Raw genomic sequence first — 16,458 nt, 5'->3', positions numbered from 1 at the left:
TACTAATAGTATTGATTTAATCCTTTCAGTCTTCAAAGAGCTGTTTGAATAATAATTAGATAATCCTCCTGACCCCTGGAGAGACAGATAACCATTATTAAAAGTAAAAAAAGTCCTAAAAAGTCCTTGTACAGAAAAGGAAGATTTGATAGGAGTACTGCAGGTAAAGAGAAGTTCATGCCTGAAATTTGGGCATCTCTTTAGTCCACATTCTGTTTTAAAGAACAGCATTCCATAAGGAAGGAAGAGTGGAGTGAAGAAGAGGATGGCAAAGCAGCAGGCTAGGTAGAGGCAAACCTCAGTGGATCCATCCAGCAGTTCCCTTGGAGCTGTGCTACTGTACAGCTCAGAGGATTTTCAGGATTTTCTTTATCTCGCCTTCATGGCTGGTTTCCTCTTCCTGATTTTAGTGCCTCCTTGTTTTGTTTTGCCTGAAAGTATGTAATATGTTTGCTGCTGAGTCCTGTATGTTTTTGTGGTTTCTGGAATACAGATGCCTTGATCATAATGAAGATTTGGGATCCAGTTGTGGCTTTGCTGTTTCACAGACAGGTTTTCTCCCTGTAATGCTACAGAAGTCTCTGGCTTCCCAGAGTATTTTATTCTATCAACAATGTTCTGTTCTCCCAGTTCTCCGCCCCTTGGGTGATTTCACTCAATTTTGAAAAGATAAAGTGTCAGAGGTGGGGTAAAGAAATACTGGATGCTTATGCTCTCACATAAAGCTCCAGTCACTGGTGAGTGATGCTGTTTGCCTCAGTAGCATCTTGTTTTATAACTGCTTTATGTTGTAACAGAATTATCTCAGCATCAGGCCAGTTCTTTATTCTGACACTTCTTAAACATCTCTAGTGATGTGGTGGCAGCTCGCACCAGAGGAGATGTGATCAAGGAGATCTGTGCAGCTGAGTGCGAATCTGTTTTCTGCCTGAAGGAATTAGGAGTTACATACACGTGGGATCACTTACAGGGCACTGAAGGGAACCTTGTATGAATTCAATAAACATTTTAGAACATGAACTCAAGTCTGTTTTGTCCTGGGTACACCTTTCTGTGCCATGGAAAGGTGGCATTCATTCCCGTTGCACAGCTGGAGGAACTCTGCTCTGTAGTGATTAATTTGATGTATCTCATGTACAGAGGAATATGAGTATTGATCTAGGCCATTAAAACATACCATACTTCTATTATTTTATAAGCATTAACTGCCCACAAGGACAACATCATAAATTGTAAAATGTATTCCAGTTCCTAAAACTCACCAGTCTATTGTTCTGCCCAGGGTGACTATTAACAGTCACAGTAATTCCTGTGGACAGCTGAGGAGCAGGGTATGACCAGTAATGCATGCATAATATCAAGTATATCTTCTCAATAGACCCTCACAGCAAATTCAGGGAGAAACCAAATTCCTCCAATTTTCTTCCCTTCCTTTCTTCACTTTCCACCATTAAGCTCTGTCTTGAGCATGGTGTGTCATAGCTATTGACATTTCAGTCATTGATTATTATAGCAATGTAATGCATACAGCCAGGGAGTGTATCTGCAGCATGACAGTGTAATTACCTGCTGGCTTTCCAGAAATCATTGGCTATATGACTAATGGTAAAAGCTTTTTTCCTTCTTCTTTTTTTTTTTTCTTCTTTTTGAAAAAAAGCTTCCTTTCTTCTTTTTTGTTTTAATATAAACTATTATAAAGCCTCTATGGAATATGAGACTCTGGTAATGACTCAGTGGGCAGTGAGACAGCAATCTCAGACACTGTAATGTGATGCAGAAAAGGTCATAAACTTGCTTTCATAACAGGATTATTCATATATTCATTAATTAAAAATTAAACACATGTGGGAGCACATGGTGCATTGAAGTTGGCAAGTATTGGTGAATACTTTCTTGTAGTTTCTTTACTCCTGATCAGTTGGTGTGAGTTGAAATTACTCCAAATTAAGTCTTGTCTTATTTAGTGCCATTTACACTTGAAGTTAATTAGTTGTTCCTACTGAACACAAGTGCCATAAGTAGCTAAATAGTGTTTGAGAATCATAGCTTTGTCTTTATGGACTGATGGTTGTTTTGTTTTCATTTTTAAGTCTTTACAATGAGCTTATATTTAACCAAAACCCATTAAGTTCTATATAATGTATCTAATTTTAGCTGAAAGTTGCTAGTTTTTTCATTGTACTGTTAAAGATTTTTGTTGTTGTTTTATGTGTTTGGCTGGGTGTTTTGTGGTTTTTTGGAGTCATGCAGAAGAATCTATGTGCTCCAAAGTCTTGTGACATAGCTGCCTATCCCAGCCTGACAACATTGCTGGGGGTGTTTGCCATTGGTGTGCCATGCTAGAATGCAGCTGGGACAGGACTGGCTCAGCAGAGCTGGATGTGGTGCTATAGAACTAAATTAAAACAAAAACAGCTGTAATGGTGCACAGGGAGGCTGTCTAGTCCAGCCTATGGCTCCCTGGGCCAGTATCAGATGACTGGGAAATCCAGAAATAGCTGAGCATGGAGTGGCAGACTGTGACTCAGGGGTGTCTTGAGTCAGGGGTGATATTTCTGAGGTTAATAGCCTTCAGCAGATTTCCTCTTATGTGAATTTGCCTAATCATATTAGTGCTTATGTTGACTTCTGGTTTCCACAGCAACATGAGATTCACTGTGATGAAACAGTGTATGAAGAATTATTTCCTATTGTTAATTCTAACGGTGATAACATAGCTTGGTGCCTTTTTTATTTTTAATCTGAAAAAAAAAAGGAAGGGTGTTTTCCGTTTCATTTTTCAGTATGCCACTCATTTTATATGTCTCCAGTATATTTCTGCTCAGACACTTCTTTTCTAGGCTAAAAAAAAAAAGTTCTTTGTGCTTTGGACCCATCTTACTGCCCTCTGCTGTAGCTTTTCTAGTGGTAGAATGTTAAGACCAGAACAAGAACTACATGGGATGCTGACAAAGTGGATGAATTTACACAGTGATGTAGCCACTCTTTCCACTTCTATGACCTTCCTAATACTTGTCAACTTAGGACTTTTTTTTTCCTTCCCATAACATTAAGTGCCTCCTATTCTCACATTGTTTAGAACATTATTGACCTGATTTTGTTGTTTTTATTTTTAGTATAGGAATATGCAAGTGACATGATAAACTTTGAATTAATGGCACCAGTTACTGTAAAATTTTCCAGATGTAACCAAGTCATATTTGGGGCCATAACCTTGACAGGCATTGGACAGAATTTAAAGCTTTTTTACAGTTCAGTGTTACAACATTTCTGGTTTTGACAAGCTGGGTAACAAATCAGGTTGGTTTTATAATCCAAATGAAGCTAGAGCTGCATTATACTTGCACATCAGCAGCCAGACAAAAATTCTATGTCTACTTTTCTTTAATTGCAGGTATTTATGAGCCGCCATTTCTTGTATTATTTTGGTGAACCTACTCTGGATGTGAAGATTGCCTTTTGTCAGGTGTGTGTTCCTTACAGGTAAAACAAGGTACAGTATATACTTGTACTTCATTTTTGCAATACATGCTATAATAAGAGAAAAATAGAAGTGAGTTTCAGCAGCTTACTGCAAGTAACTGGTTATAAAAATGAGAATAAATACAAAAAAATTAAGTTTTCTGTTTGCCCTCAAGTTTATTTTGTAATTTGGTCTTAATGATTTTTGATTTTGTTTTGATAAACTCTCAGTTAATATTTTGAGGTTTTTTAGTGGAAAATAATGGCGCAGTATTCAAACAGAAAAACTGCAAATTAAAACTATTTTATCTTAGTCTCTGTTCTTCTGAGACAGAGCCTTTTACATTGTAGCTGTGACTAATTTTCTGTTTACCTATACTGGAAGTGAAGGAAGTGTAATTAAAATTGTGGCCTTTGTCTTGTCTCCCATTGAACACCATGTGCTATTGAGGTCTTGGAGTCATAAGACTGCACTAAAGCCAATTCTGTATTTCTACATCACCCTTGAAATGGTTTGGTCACAATGTATGGAAGCCCACAAAGCTGAAACTAAATCTCTGATGAAAAGAAAAATCTTTTTGATTTATCCAGTTTTTTGTTTTCTTGGTTAATTTAGTTAACATATTTAGTCACAAAGCTGTGTGCATAACTTTCCTTTGTGAATGAAAGGCAACTTTTTCTGCTCACTTCTGAACAGTGTTTTGTGCTTGAATTCTGTCTCTTCTTGGTTATAAGGTTTTTTTGTGAGATGGGACATCCGTAATCTAACTAACTTGAGAGATATTAGGGACATTCTTCACTTTTTGAAGTGGAAAACAATGCTGCATTCTTAGAATGAATTCTTAGATGAATTTATGATAAACACTATTTTTTCTTTTATGTTACATGTGGAGTCCAAGTGAAAGCACAATTGTAAAAAAGAAAAGGGCTGTTACTTGCGTGAAAGCATTTAACATGAGACAGAGGTGTTAGAAAGTTTGCTTTATGTTTTTTAACTCAGGGACACTAAATATTAATTCTGCTGAGAAGATTCAATCTGTACTTAGGAATCATCAGCTCTAGGATGGGTCTTGGCTATTCAGTTTGATAATCTGCTTAACTGACTTTTCTATTTAATTTTATTCATGTGGGTGTGCTTAACTGGCTTAATTATTCCACTGGCAACTTTGTCAAACTTAGTATTTTTGTAATGTTTTGACAAGGTTTGCTTCCAAAATAAAAATTGCAGAAATTGCAATTTTTTTTCTCAGATTGTATGAGAAAAGTGTTATTAATAAAAAAAAATACTTTCATTGTACAGAACAGAGGTTTTTTGCATAGCTCTCCTCTCCTTTTTACTTAGACCATTTTGGATGCATTTTTATCACTGAGTGAGATTCATTCCTGTTTGATGGCTGCAGCAGGTACCCAAAATGGCATCATCCACTAAATACATCCAAAGAGATACTATCCTGGCATCGTAGGGAACAGAATTTCATCCTTCCAGCTCTTACCACACAAACACCTTTTCAAGGTCTTCAGACCTTCAGATCGATTCTCTTGAGGATAAAAACTGGTTTAAGCTTTGTTAATTTATTCTCTCCATAAAGATAGGCTCTGATCCAAATAAGAGCTGTAACTATGTGCAAGAACAGTCTCTAAATTAAGTGTCTGCTTGCATTAAGACCTGTCTTGGGTGCTGTTCATTTGTATTATTTAGAGTGGGATGGGGGTTATATCTCTGTCCTTGGTCCAAGCATCCAGATCTTTATTTAGAGACTAGGAATAGTGTCCAGGTGGTAACATTGTTTATTCCATTCTTATTCCTGCTTCCATTTGAAATTTATGCCTCACTGCAGACTTTCTCCAAAGTGTTTGTGCTGAAGTGCCTTCCTGAAAGCTCCAATATTGAAGAGAACCCTGATTATTTTTAGTACTGGGGGGTGTATTTTTCTTTTAATATGTATTTGTGACCTAAAAGGCATAGCTTTATGTGCTCTGAAGGAAAGTGACATATTCATAATTACAGGCTCTTCTCTTTGACATAGAGTTTATGTCACTGAGCAGACTAGTTTTGAACAATGAAATGCTAATTCAGCAGGAATAGAATTTTAAGGATTTCCAGCTTAAGGAAAAAAGAATGGCCCTTCCTGAGAAACACTCAGTGGCATAAGAACCTCAGTACCATAAGTGAATAAATATGTACCTCCCCACCCTTTCACCCTGTTTGCAGTGTGAAAACACCCAGGTCTGGAATTACTGGACATGGGTAGCCAATTCATGTTCTGAAACAGCCACCTTTTTTAAGGCTGAGGAAGAGAACATCTGCTTTTCTATCATAATAGAAAAGTATGACTAGAAGGCCTTTAGAATTTCATTAGACTTCTGTAGGGCTGGTATCACCAACAAGCTTTTATCTGTAGGACCCTACAGATTTTTATTGTGGCACAAAGTAATGCAGAGTGGTGTGTCATGAGTAGAATAGGACATTAAATTTTAATACTAATATACTAACAATATCTAATAATTCTAAAAGAATACTGACTTCTTCATCCATATTTTTCTCCATTTAGTCTTTCAGTATCTTTTTTTTAAATCAATATCAAGACATGTGTAGCCTGTCAGAATTTACATGTTCCCTAATCTGTATGTATATGGGATGCCTTTATTTAGAATACAATTCTAAATGTAGTGTATCCTGTGATTGTACCTTCTATCCAAGGGGAGATTAGCTGGTATTCAAAAGTTATCAATAATTGATATATTCTATTTTTATTAATAAAATGATACTTCATAGGGTTAAGAGCTGTCTATTTCTAGCTAAAGCTGTGATTACTTAGGTCCACAGAGTCTTTATTTGTAAAAGGGAGAATCCTTTCATTAGCTGTTGTCTTCACATCATATACTGTAATTATTTAGTTCTATTGAGAAATCTACTTTCTCTCCTGTATCTTTGGCTATATTTTGATTTGGATCACTGATTTAGTTCCTCTTCATAAAGAAACCTCAGTCTCAAGGAACCTTTTCTTTCAGTGTTTCTCGATCAGTCCTTCCAACCTCCTTTGGTGCGATGTCCAGGGCTGGATGTCACCTGTATGTCAGCATTGAGCTCTTCAGGCATCAGGGGGATGAGGAATCATTTGAAGTAGTGCTTTCTTGTGCAGATACTCACAGATTGCTCATTTGTAGGAATCTGGCCTGGAATGAGGGCCACATCTCTGAGACACAGTGACTTCTGAGCAGTACATGATACCACAGTTAGAAATGACCTATGAAAACTACCACAGTTAGAAATGACCTATGAAAACTTCGTGCCTGTAGGAAGGAAGGAATTAAAAGTACCAAGAGCTCAGTGAACATGTGGAGGACAAGAGAAGAATAAGAAATAGTGCTTTGCCTCATGTTTTGACTAGATACAATTAAAAAGGAAAAGGCAGACTTGCTGCTTTGTGTGCAATCAGAGCTAGGTAAGAACTAGGCAAGCTGATAGGTTTTCGGTATCTCAGTTAGAAGAGGTTAAACAAGGACAGAGTGTTTAAACAAATAAATAAAAAGCAACAACTATTAGATAAACCTCCAACCAAAAAAATAAAAACCAACCAAAAAAACCAAACCAAACCCAACCAGCACTAAGAAACATTGTACTACATTTAATGAAACGCTTTAATACGGTGTGTTGAAATAGAGTGAATAAAGCAAATGTAAAAAGATCAATCACTGATGAGTCAAGGCTGAGTTGTTTGCAAGGGCCTATTGTCTGCTTGAAAGGCTAAGTGCAGAAAGCCCCCTGTCTGGGGGCAAGGCAACTGGAGAGAAATTAAAAGAAGGCCAGAAATTAGCTGTGAAATCCCACTCAAAACACTACAATCAGGAAGACTGGGTGACTAATACAAGCCTCACAGGAAGAGAATGAGGTGGAAGAATAGAGAACTGGGGTATGATGTGGCTGGTAAGACCAAAATCTGTAATATTACATCCAACCATACACACACAAGATTAAACCCTGTGTAGGAGATTGGATCATTGTTTATGGACTTTTGAGTTCAGGGAGAGCCAGAAGAAGTGAGAAGTCTGGCTTTATGGAGAGAAAAAAATAGATAAAATTTCTGCCATAAATGTGTCATATGTAGAATACACAATTTAAAACAATATAGTAGATCTTTCTATGCAAAGACACTCTGTATTTCCCAAGTGACAGCTTCTGTGGCCATTCAGATTTACACAGCAAAACCTGTGACCATGAAATTCGAAGCAGAGGGCTCAGCAAATTCACATTCATGCCAGAATTCTGGCACTTGAGACTGCTGTGAGAATTAGAGCTGTGCAAGTTGGAGGACAGCCATTAAATTCATAGTGCTGCTGGCTGAGCAGATGCACCCAGGTGAGCAGGGCTTGCCTCTGTGCACATTTGCAGAGCTGGCCAGAAGCCTGATGGTTTTACCAGACTCATGAATGTTGGTCTGCACAACCTCAGCATTTGACTTTCAAGGTTAAATTGTAGCTTTAAGACATCCTTTTATATCCTGAGGGATCCAAAGGCATCCACCTCTGGAATGTGCTGTGGTCCACAGCAGATTCTTTGTCTGAGGCTGGGTGCAGGTGTGGGGGCTGCTGGGGAGCCATCATGGTGTCTGGCTCAGAGCATCCTCTCTGCTTCATCCTGCCAATCTCTGGGCTCTGTGCCAGCTGGGAGTCAGCCTCTCAGCCTTCCATCTGATTCTTTCACCCACCTGCATTTACACACACCTGGAGGGCTTTAATTGATTTCAGTAGCCTTGCATCACGACACCCTCAAATGGGTGCTCCAGCCAGGAATTATGTGGGCAGACAGGGAAGGATACAAACACTGAGGTAAAGTTTCCCCTCTGCTTATGCTGCCAGCAGAATCTGTGACGGTGCTCACTGTCCTGGATATGCAAGGGAGAGAAATTTGCTTTAAATTGCTGCTAGCATGGTTTGTATTTTTAAAAGCTGAAATGTATGAGATGCTGAGCTCCAAGACATTACCATATTTTAGGCTCGTCAATAATAGAGGGAATGGTGTTCAGAAACAAAAGTCTGTCAGTAAAATATGATAAGTATAGTTATTTTGTAGGATAGAAATGGACAAATAAAATGGGATATCAAGAAGCAATTCACCTTACAATATAGAAAATAACATAATTTTATTTCTGTTGGGCTTTTTAACTCTCTTGCTCTCTGCACTCTGAAAGAAAGGAAAAGAATACAGTTTGTAGCTTTGTGTGAGGCAGTAAGTTATTTGAGTTTCACTGAATTTTTAAATACTTGTCCTTTGAAAGCAAAATACATGCTCTCTAAGCAATTAGCAGTGGTGAGAGTATCTTTTCCCTTCATCTCAGATGCTTGAGTCTTGACAGTTTATTTTCTTTTCTCTTTCTCACTTGTCAGGTTACTAAGCAAACATCATTGCAAATATGGCTACGTGCTCAAGTGAGCTAACAAAGATAGTTAGGTTTTCAGGGCTGAGAAACTTTCACTTCTCTTACTCTTAAATTTCTCAGTATGGAGGAAAGAGAATGGCATTGGGGAATGTGTGTGTGTGTGTGCACTAGAAGTTTTCAATTAGGTACTGAAAGGAGAAAGTAATGGTTCATGTATTCTTGTACGTATAAAATGAAAGCTGAGTTCCTCTCAGTATTGAAGTAATGTAATTTCATTGTCCAAATGTTTATGGAAACTGAGAACAAATGGCATTTCCATGCATAGTTTGTCTCTGAGGAGTAATCTTTCATCTTACACAGAGGTCTGAAAAACTTAGATGTGTTTTGTTCAAAATTTCACAGCTTCAGTGTTTACTGTTGTTCTGGGGCCTCAGTATTGTAGCTTGCCCAAGTTCATTTAAAGTTCACCTGAAAATATATTAACTCACTGGAATTCACTTTACTACATAAGATCTATACATTTTTACTGTGGTATCCTGATTGCAATGTGTATCTATAAACTTCCTTCCCCCATCTATTTCTTAATGAAGTGCTAATTCCTGATTTCTTATGATGTTAGCATCAATCACATTTGAAAGGAGTTTATGGTTAGCTGCATCTACAGAAGGGTGTATACTGGAAATTCCTAGCCCTGGGTTCCTTTCTGATGCCACATAATCAAATCTTTAACTTAAGCTGTCTGTACAGGACTTGTAAGCACTGTGCAGTAAAACCTGAATCTGAAATAGCTTAGTGGTGTACAGAGGGGCATCTGGGGGAATATCAATATCTGTAACAACACCCAGGCTTCTGAGAGGGGTTTAAATGAGCACTGAGGATGTAACAGGAGAAGAATAAAATGTGGTGTGTAGGCCTCTTTAAGATGAGCTATGTGAATTTGAAGATTGGAAGAACTTTTTCATCAGGGTTTGAAACTAAAACTAACATGGACATGCTCTGTAAAGAGTATGAATTTCCTTGCTAAAGGGAAAAGATTTTTTATCTTAGTTTTGGAGTGAAACAAAACTGCCATTTCCTTGTCATTCAATAGGAAGTGGCTGTTGAATCAGCCATAGAGAGTTCTTGATTATGTGTCAGCTTGGCTTGGGGATCTGATCAAATGTGATTAATTCAATAATGCTATTAATTCATTGACTTAGGGATTTGGTTTAAGTCAGCATCATGACAAGGATAGTTATATCATTCATCTGTTGTTATGAAAGTAAGCAATGCATTGGGTATTAGTAACCTTACTTTGCTCTTGTTTTGCTTGTTTAGGCTTTGGTAAAAATTGGAAAATATAGAGTAGAGGGGGTTTTTTGTAGTTTTTTAGCAGCATGGGTTTAGAGCAAGGAGGAAACTTAGACCTTGGCCTGTCCACAAAGCTGAAATTTTTGTCACTCAGAGGAGGCATTCTGCTTGAAGTAAACTTCAAACTAAATCAGCCTGCCTTGAATTTTTTCCAAGTAATGCTTGGTGCTTGTTTTCTATCAAAGACCTTATGGGGCACAAATTTTTAAGTAGGGAAAAAGAAAATAATCTAAAAAGAAAAAATGATTCCATGAAAAATAAAACAGTCATTACCTTTCCCTCTGTCACACAGTTAGGAGCAGATTCAGGACATCATCAGGACATTTACGTTTTCTTATCAGTTGTGGTCTTCTGGGTCCACAACTTTAATTGCTGTTGACTGAAGCAATTGGATATGTTAATTACCCATGTAACTGAGGTACTACAGAGTGGTTCTTCTCAGCTGTTTTAATTGATTTTTAAGACATTTCTGGATTTAAAACAACCAGCTGCTGGAACGGCAGCAGTTCAGAAACCCCGCTGTACAGAGCTTGATTTTCCTGAGGCTAGTAGTTCACACGGTCAGGCTAACTTAAGAGCAAGTAATTTTTATTCTAGACATAGAGTGATAAAATATGTGCTCCCATATAGCTCCATGCCACACAAGGAGCTGTCAGGTAGCTTGGGAGTGAGGACACAAACAAGTTGTGGCAGGCCTGGCTCATCCAAGCCTTAACACAGTCATCCAATTTGTTTAAAAAATTCACCCTGTCTGTACTTCCAGAGGAGCTGGATATGAGTCAGGCTCACTCAGGAATGCAATTTTTATGCTGACACTTTATATATAAACATTGGTTTCAGAGTAATGGGTGTTAATGCTGAATATGTCCTGCATTGTTCTGATAATGACATCAGGAAAAACACGCTCCAAATGTGCTTGTCTAGCCGGAGGGAGTTGTGAAATTCCTGTCAATCAGGAGCATGTTATTAAAAAACCCAAAAAAACTCCCAATTTCAGGTCTGGTATGAATACCTGAGCTGAATAGCCAAATTTATGCATCTCTCTTCACAGAATGGAAGACGTTTTAAGACTAAGGCTACACAGAGTGAATCAGATGCAGCCTGTTTGTCTTCCAATGAGAAAAATTCAAACCACTTTTGGAATCATTTCACTCTCTGGAAGCTTCAATTTAGCGCTGTGTCAGTGTCCATAAATCTCTCACTTTTTGTGTTAGGGCAAGGCCTCTCCTGCTCTCCCCCTCACAGTGTTTGATGAACGAGTTAATGTAAAGTTACCACTTGGTTTTCTGAGATGAGACTTTGTGTTTGAATGAAGGCCCTTTAGCACTGGACAGCATCATCCTAAACACCTCATTTAGAGACTTTAAAACATTTTAATAAATGTTTCAAAGTCTCTAAATGAGGTCTTTAGGATGATGCTGTCCAGTGCCAAAGGGCCTTCCAGTCAGATAATGGACAGAAAAAGAATAATAATTTTTCCAAGGCAAACCTTAAAATCCAAGTTCTTTGCAGGGTTAGTAATCTGTTTTTAATGGCCAGATTTTTGGAACACTGGAAAGATGTCCTCTTTAATTGGAATGAGTAATGTAATCAAAGTTAACTTTACTTTTTTCCCAGCTCCATCAAAATTCAACGTAGTAGTCCATAAACACATAATGCATTTGATCATTCAGATTTTTTTGGGGGAAAGAAATTTATAATAGAGCAAATAAGAAAATTTATAAGCTGTGTTTGGGAGCACTGAAAAAAAATGCATAGACAGAGGCATAGCTGTTTTTTGGGTTTGCTTTATGGAAGGTATTTGGGCATGCCTTGACTTCCATAACTTAACTCTCAACTCTTTTAGGGCAGCTCTGTTGTAATATGTTGAGCTTTTGTATCCTGTGCTCAGAATCATGTACTATAGAATCCTTAATTATAAGCACTTAATTCTGATTTTTATCTCAAATTACTATAAATTTGCTCTGTAGTCCATAGGGAACTGAGCTCAGCAGTAGTCATAAAGGGCTTATAATGTAACTTGCTGCATGGTAATTTTACAAATTTGAGGGAGGGTTTTTTAAGTCTTGTAAAAATTATTAGTTTTTAATTTTATAGTTTTGGGGAGGAGCACTGCTGTGCAGTGCTAGCTACAGTGCTTGGTTTTGTGTCATAAAAATTGGTTTTTACTGCATTTGTTGGGTCATGAGAGCAACTCTCCCTCCTATCCTTAGAAACCCAGAACTCTTGAAGACCTCTGGAGCTTCTGAATGAATCTCCATGATACTGAGCCATGTTGGGTCACAACTTGTCTCATTAACTGCTCTGTTTCTTTTGCAACCCCTGTTGAAAGGTTCTCAAGGTCATTATCACATGCTCAGGGAAAGTTTTAGCACTCATGGGAAGACATTTTCTTGCTCTGTCTGATCCATAATGAAGGGCCTGATTCCTGTGTCTCCTGTCCCACTTCCACACTGATGAAAGTCATCTTATTTTAAATTAATTGTAAAACACACAAGGGCAGAATCAGCACGAGTGCATAATCCAGTAGTCATGAGGCAGGAGTGATGACAGGCAGAGACCAGTAGTTGGCAGTGGCTGTGTCACAAACATCAGCTGTAGAATTCACTGGTTTTCTTTAATCAGTGCCTTTTTATGGTGACTTCCTGCATGAAATAAGATTTTATAAAGTCTTTATGAAAATGAGCCAAAAATTACAATAATTTATATTGAAAAATTAGGCTGACAGTGCTTTATCAGTATTCTAATGCTTTACCAGCCTTGGTTTCTCTGTTTTTACCAACCCCTCTCCCCTTCCCTTCTTCTGTACGACAGGGATTTGGGAAACAAGTGGATGTGTCATATATTGCCAAACATTACAACATGAGCAAAAGCAAAGTTGACAACCAGTTCTACAGCGTGGAAGTAGGTGATTCGACTTTCACAGTCCTCAAACGCTACCAGAACTTGAAACCTATTGGCTCTGGGGCTCAGGGAATAGTTTGGTGAGTATCAGCACTTTCTCTTATGATGCTTGGAAACAGAATTGGCATTTTGCATCTCCTCACAGTTTGCCAGCCACAGCTGTTGTCTAAAATTGCAAAAATAGCAGTCAGGCAACAGACATCCTGAGGCAGAAGGAGCCCAGTGGTTTGCTAATAAATTCCCCGGCTGGTGAGAGTGATAGCACTGGGTTTGTTTCTCCACGTAGCAAAATGGAACTAGCAAGAAAGCAGGAGAGAGATCTTATCATAATTGACAACTGAGGCACTATTTCCAGAGGCAGTGCAAATAATATCCCAAGAAAACCCTGTAATTTTAGTCTTTGCACAGTAAAAGTGACTGAGAGCAATACAGAAACTTGTCACATCCCATAGCATTCTCAAATGTTCAGGGTGGAAGCCTTTCAAATCAAGGCAACTGCTAATACTTCCTTTATTTCTTAAAAGTGATGTTGCAGTGATGTGAATAATAAGAACAGAAGACAAATTCACTGGCTCTCCTAAACAATGCAATTTGAATTTATCATGTTCAAAAGTTGTGGAATCCTGGGTGGCTTTTGCCTCTGCATTTTTAGACATGGCTTTTAAATTTCTGTGGCTTGTATTTAAATGTCTCTGTGCAGGCATTTGTTACCTGTTTAATTATGAGGCATTTGGATAGCTATAACAATCTTTTATCTATAACTTGATCGGAGGTGAAGTCTTAATTCCATCTGTCACCTCTGTCACTGGCTGGTTCTTTTTCAGAATTTGATGTAATGTGTGTTACTTTACAGGTGGAGGCAGTGGTAAAGCAAGAGGTTTCTTTAATCCAGTGGCAAATGGTTTTTTCCAAGGATTGTTGGCATTTGCACCATAATTGCCAGTGTAACAGCACTGACAGCACATCCTTATGTCTCAGTCCATGACTTAGTGTGTTTAGTACACTTTGAGACCATGCAAGTCCAAAGATTGACCTAAATGGCCGTGCACTATATTCCTTATCTTAAACACAAAACAACTCAAGGTTGCTCTTAAATCAGCCTTGGGAAAGAGGCATATTTTGGGTTCAGTACTACTGAAATTAATTTTGCACTGTTTTTTCAATTTCATATAAAGCAAAGATGGTTTTTCTTCCTCCTTTCTATCCTCTATTTGTTTCAGAGGAAAATCAGTTTTTGTTGAACCTCTCTGCAACTGAATTGCTGTAATGATCAATTGTGAGCAGCACAAAAATAGAGAAATTAGGCTAAATAAAATCAAAAGCATCCTGTGAATGTTACTTTCATACTAAGAGTTGACAGCAAAATTTAAGAATTTCTTAGGAAAGAAAATCAAATCAGAAAACAAGAAAGTTCAAATGAAAGTTAACACAAATCCCCTGAAATTGTGAGTAGCATGGAGAGGCCATAAAAGGCCTTTTTAATGATACAGATAGAGAAGAATTACATGATAGATGGGAAAGATAATGAGCATTTTTTTCTTAGCTTGTGTTACATAGTAAACTGCCTGTTGTAAGGCAGAATTTACCAGAAATACAATAAAACTTCCATCAGCAAATCGTGAAGAATCAATGGTGAAGTGATTAATTAATAAAAAAACAATTGGAGATATTTGTAGTTTAGCTAAGAGAATACAATACATGATGAGAAACATCCACAGCTGTGTAAGTTTCTCCTTAGCTAATATTAATAATAAGCTTACACAGTAAACTTTATTAGAATAAGTTTCTACTGTAGTAGCTTACTCTATTTAGAAGTATTTTGATGGAAATAGGGTTACATCTAGAATAAGCTGATTAAGGTAAAAAAAATAATGAAAGCCTGCCTATTTATGCACCACAGCATGCTCTGGTGGAGGTGATCTGCCCTGCTTGTCTTGTTCCTTTGCAAAGAATAGCCACAAGGAGTGCCCCTGTGAAAATAGTAGGGAAAACCTAGGTCATAGCTTCTTTCAGATCCAGTGGCTCTGTTTATACTCAGTGGCTTGTTCAAAAAGTGTCACAGATCTGGGATGCAATTCTGTCCCTTGCTGCCAGAATTAGGAGAAGTGTAGAAGCCTAATTCTGATTGTTCCCTCTGCCAAGGGCAGGCACAGAGGGGTTTAGGCTCAGTCTTCTCAGAGCATGGATGCTTTCTGGATTTTCCTTCAGGGTAACTATAGGAAAGGACATACCTCTTATTGAGTGGAATAGTTGGCTGCCCAGCTACTGGAGACAGCTTTGGTGCATAGTGACACCTGGTTTTATGGAGTGATGGAGCATGGCTGCTGAATGCTAACTCCTTTCAGGAGGAGAGGCCTGATGTTTTTCAGGCTCTGGAAGGTGTTGCAGGGTTCCTAGGCAAAGCCACAGAATACTGAAACCTTTCCCACACGGTTCTATGAACGGGTTTCAGGATAAGCAGGAAAATGTCAGTGGAAAACAATTTATGTAGTGGAACAGAAGCAGGTACAGGAAGCAGGAAATGTGGTTATGAAAAAAGGAGGGACTTGATTTCACTGGACAGTGCTGAAAATTACATCAAAGAAAAAAAATATTTTCTTCATATGGAAGCATTAAAGATATTAAATTTTCATGAGATGATAATTTAGTGAATTATGTGAAAAAGACAAAACCATATGGTGTGATTGTTATAATTGTGCCCATGTGTAATAATTATAAATCCAGTGAGGAAATGGTATTTATACAGACATAGTATATGTAGGATCTTTGGAAATTAATCTTTGGTCTCTTTTAATGGGTTTTGTGTTAACTATGTTCACAAAATTATTTTAGCAGCCGAAAGAAAGAAAGAAAATAAGCTGCTTGGAATCTCTTGAGCAGGGAAGCTCTTCTTTACCCTGCAAACACTACTCTTTATGAAAGTGTAGGCTGTTTCCCCACTGTACATCACACTGACATCTGTGAGAAAGCCTATAAAGGGTGTGTTTGCATATCATTATCATGTTATTACAGGCATGACAACGATGGGGCATGGCTGAAACACAGCTTGGAGTTTATTTGACTAAACTGTAGTTGTAAAAACTGCACAGGCCTATGACCACACTAGTTAATCCTTGAGTCTGTCATAGAAACAGGAAACAGTTTTCTGAGTTTAATTAGATATGTGCCATTAAACTACTGAGAGAAGAAGTAGTGATACCCCTCTGCAATGTTAGAAGGGAGTTGACACCTACACATTTTGCAAGGGGCTGAGAAAGAGAGGCAGGTCACTTTCAGCTTGGGTTTGTGCATGGTGGATGATGGTGGATAGGGAGGAATTCTCATGTTCCATAAAATCAACAGAAATATGCTGATCTTGGAG

The 16,458-nt window shown here is 38.0% G+C and overlaps 1 protein-coding gene across 7 annotated transcripts in view; it reads left to right on the top strand.

The window, feature by feature from the left end:
- MAPK10 (mitogen-activated protein kinase 10) overlaps positions 1-16,458 on the top strand; it is a 147,178-nt gene that overhangs the window by 63,520 nt on the left and 67,200 nt on the right. For 5 of the 7 annotated variants that reach the window (XM_071431538.1, XM_071431534.1, XM_071431537.1 and 2 more), the window contains 2 exons: positions 3,395-3,466; positions 13,008-13,177. In XM_071431538.1, the coding sequence (XP_071287639.1) occupies positions 3,401-3,466; positions 13,008-13,177 (236 nt within the window). In that variant the 5' untranslated portion in view covers positions 3,395-3,400. Of the gene's footprint in view, positions 1-3,394; positions 3,494-13,007; positions 13,178-16,458 lie in introns of those variants that run through there. The other 2 variants (XM_071431539.1, XM_071431541.1) reach the window with 2 other exon arrangements.

Source organism: Agelaius tricolor, unplaced genomic scaffold (assembly GCF_023055355.1).
Source record: "Agelaius tricolor isolate 1412-34295 unplaced genomic scaffold, bAgeTri1.0.p SCAF_8, whole genome shotgun sequence".
NCBI classification, from domain to species: domain Eukaryota; kingdom Metazoa; phylum Chordata; class Aves; order Passeriformes; family Icteridae; genus Agelaius; species Agelaius tricolor.
This window is presented reverse-complemented; position numbering and strand designations above follow the sequence as displayed.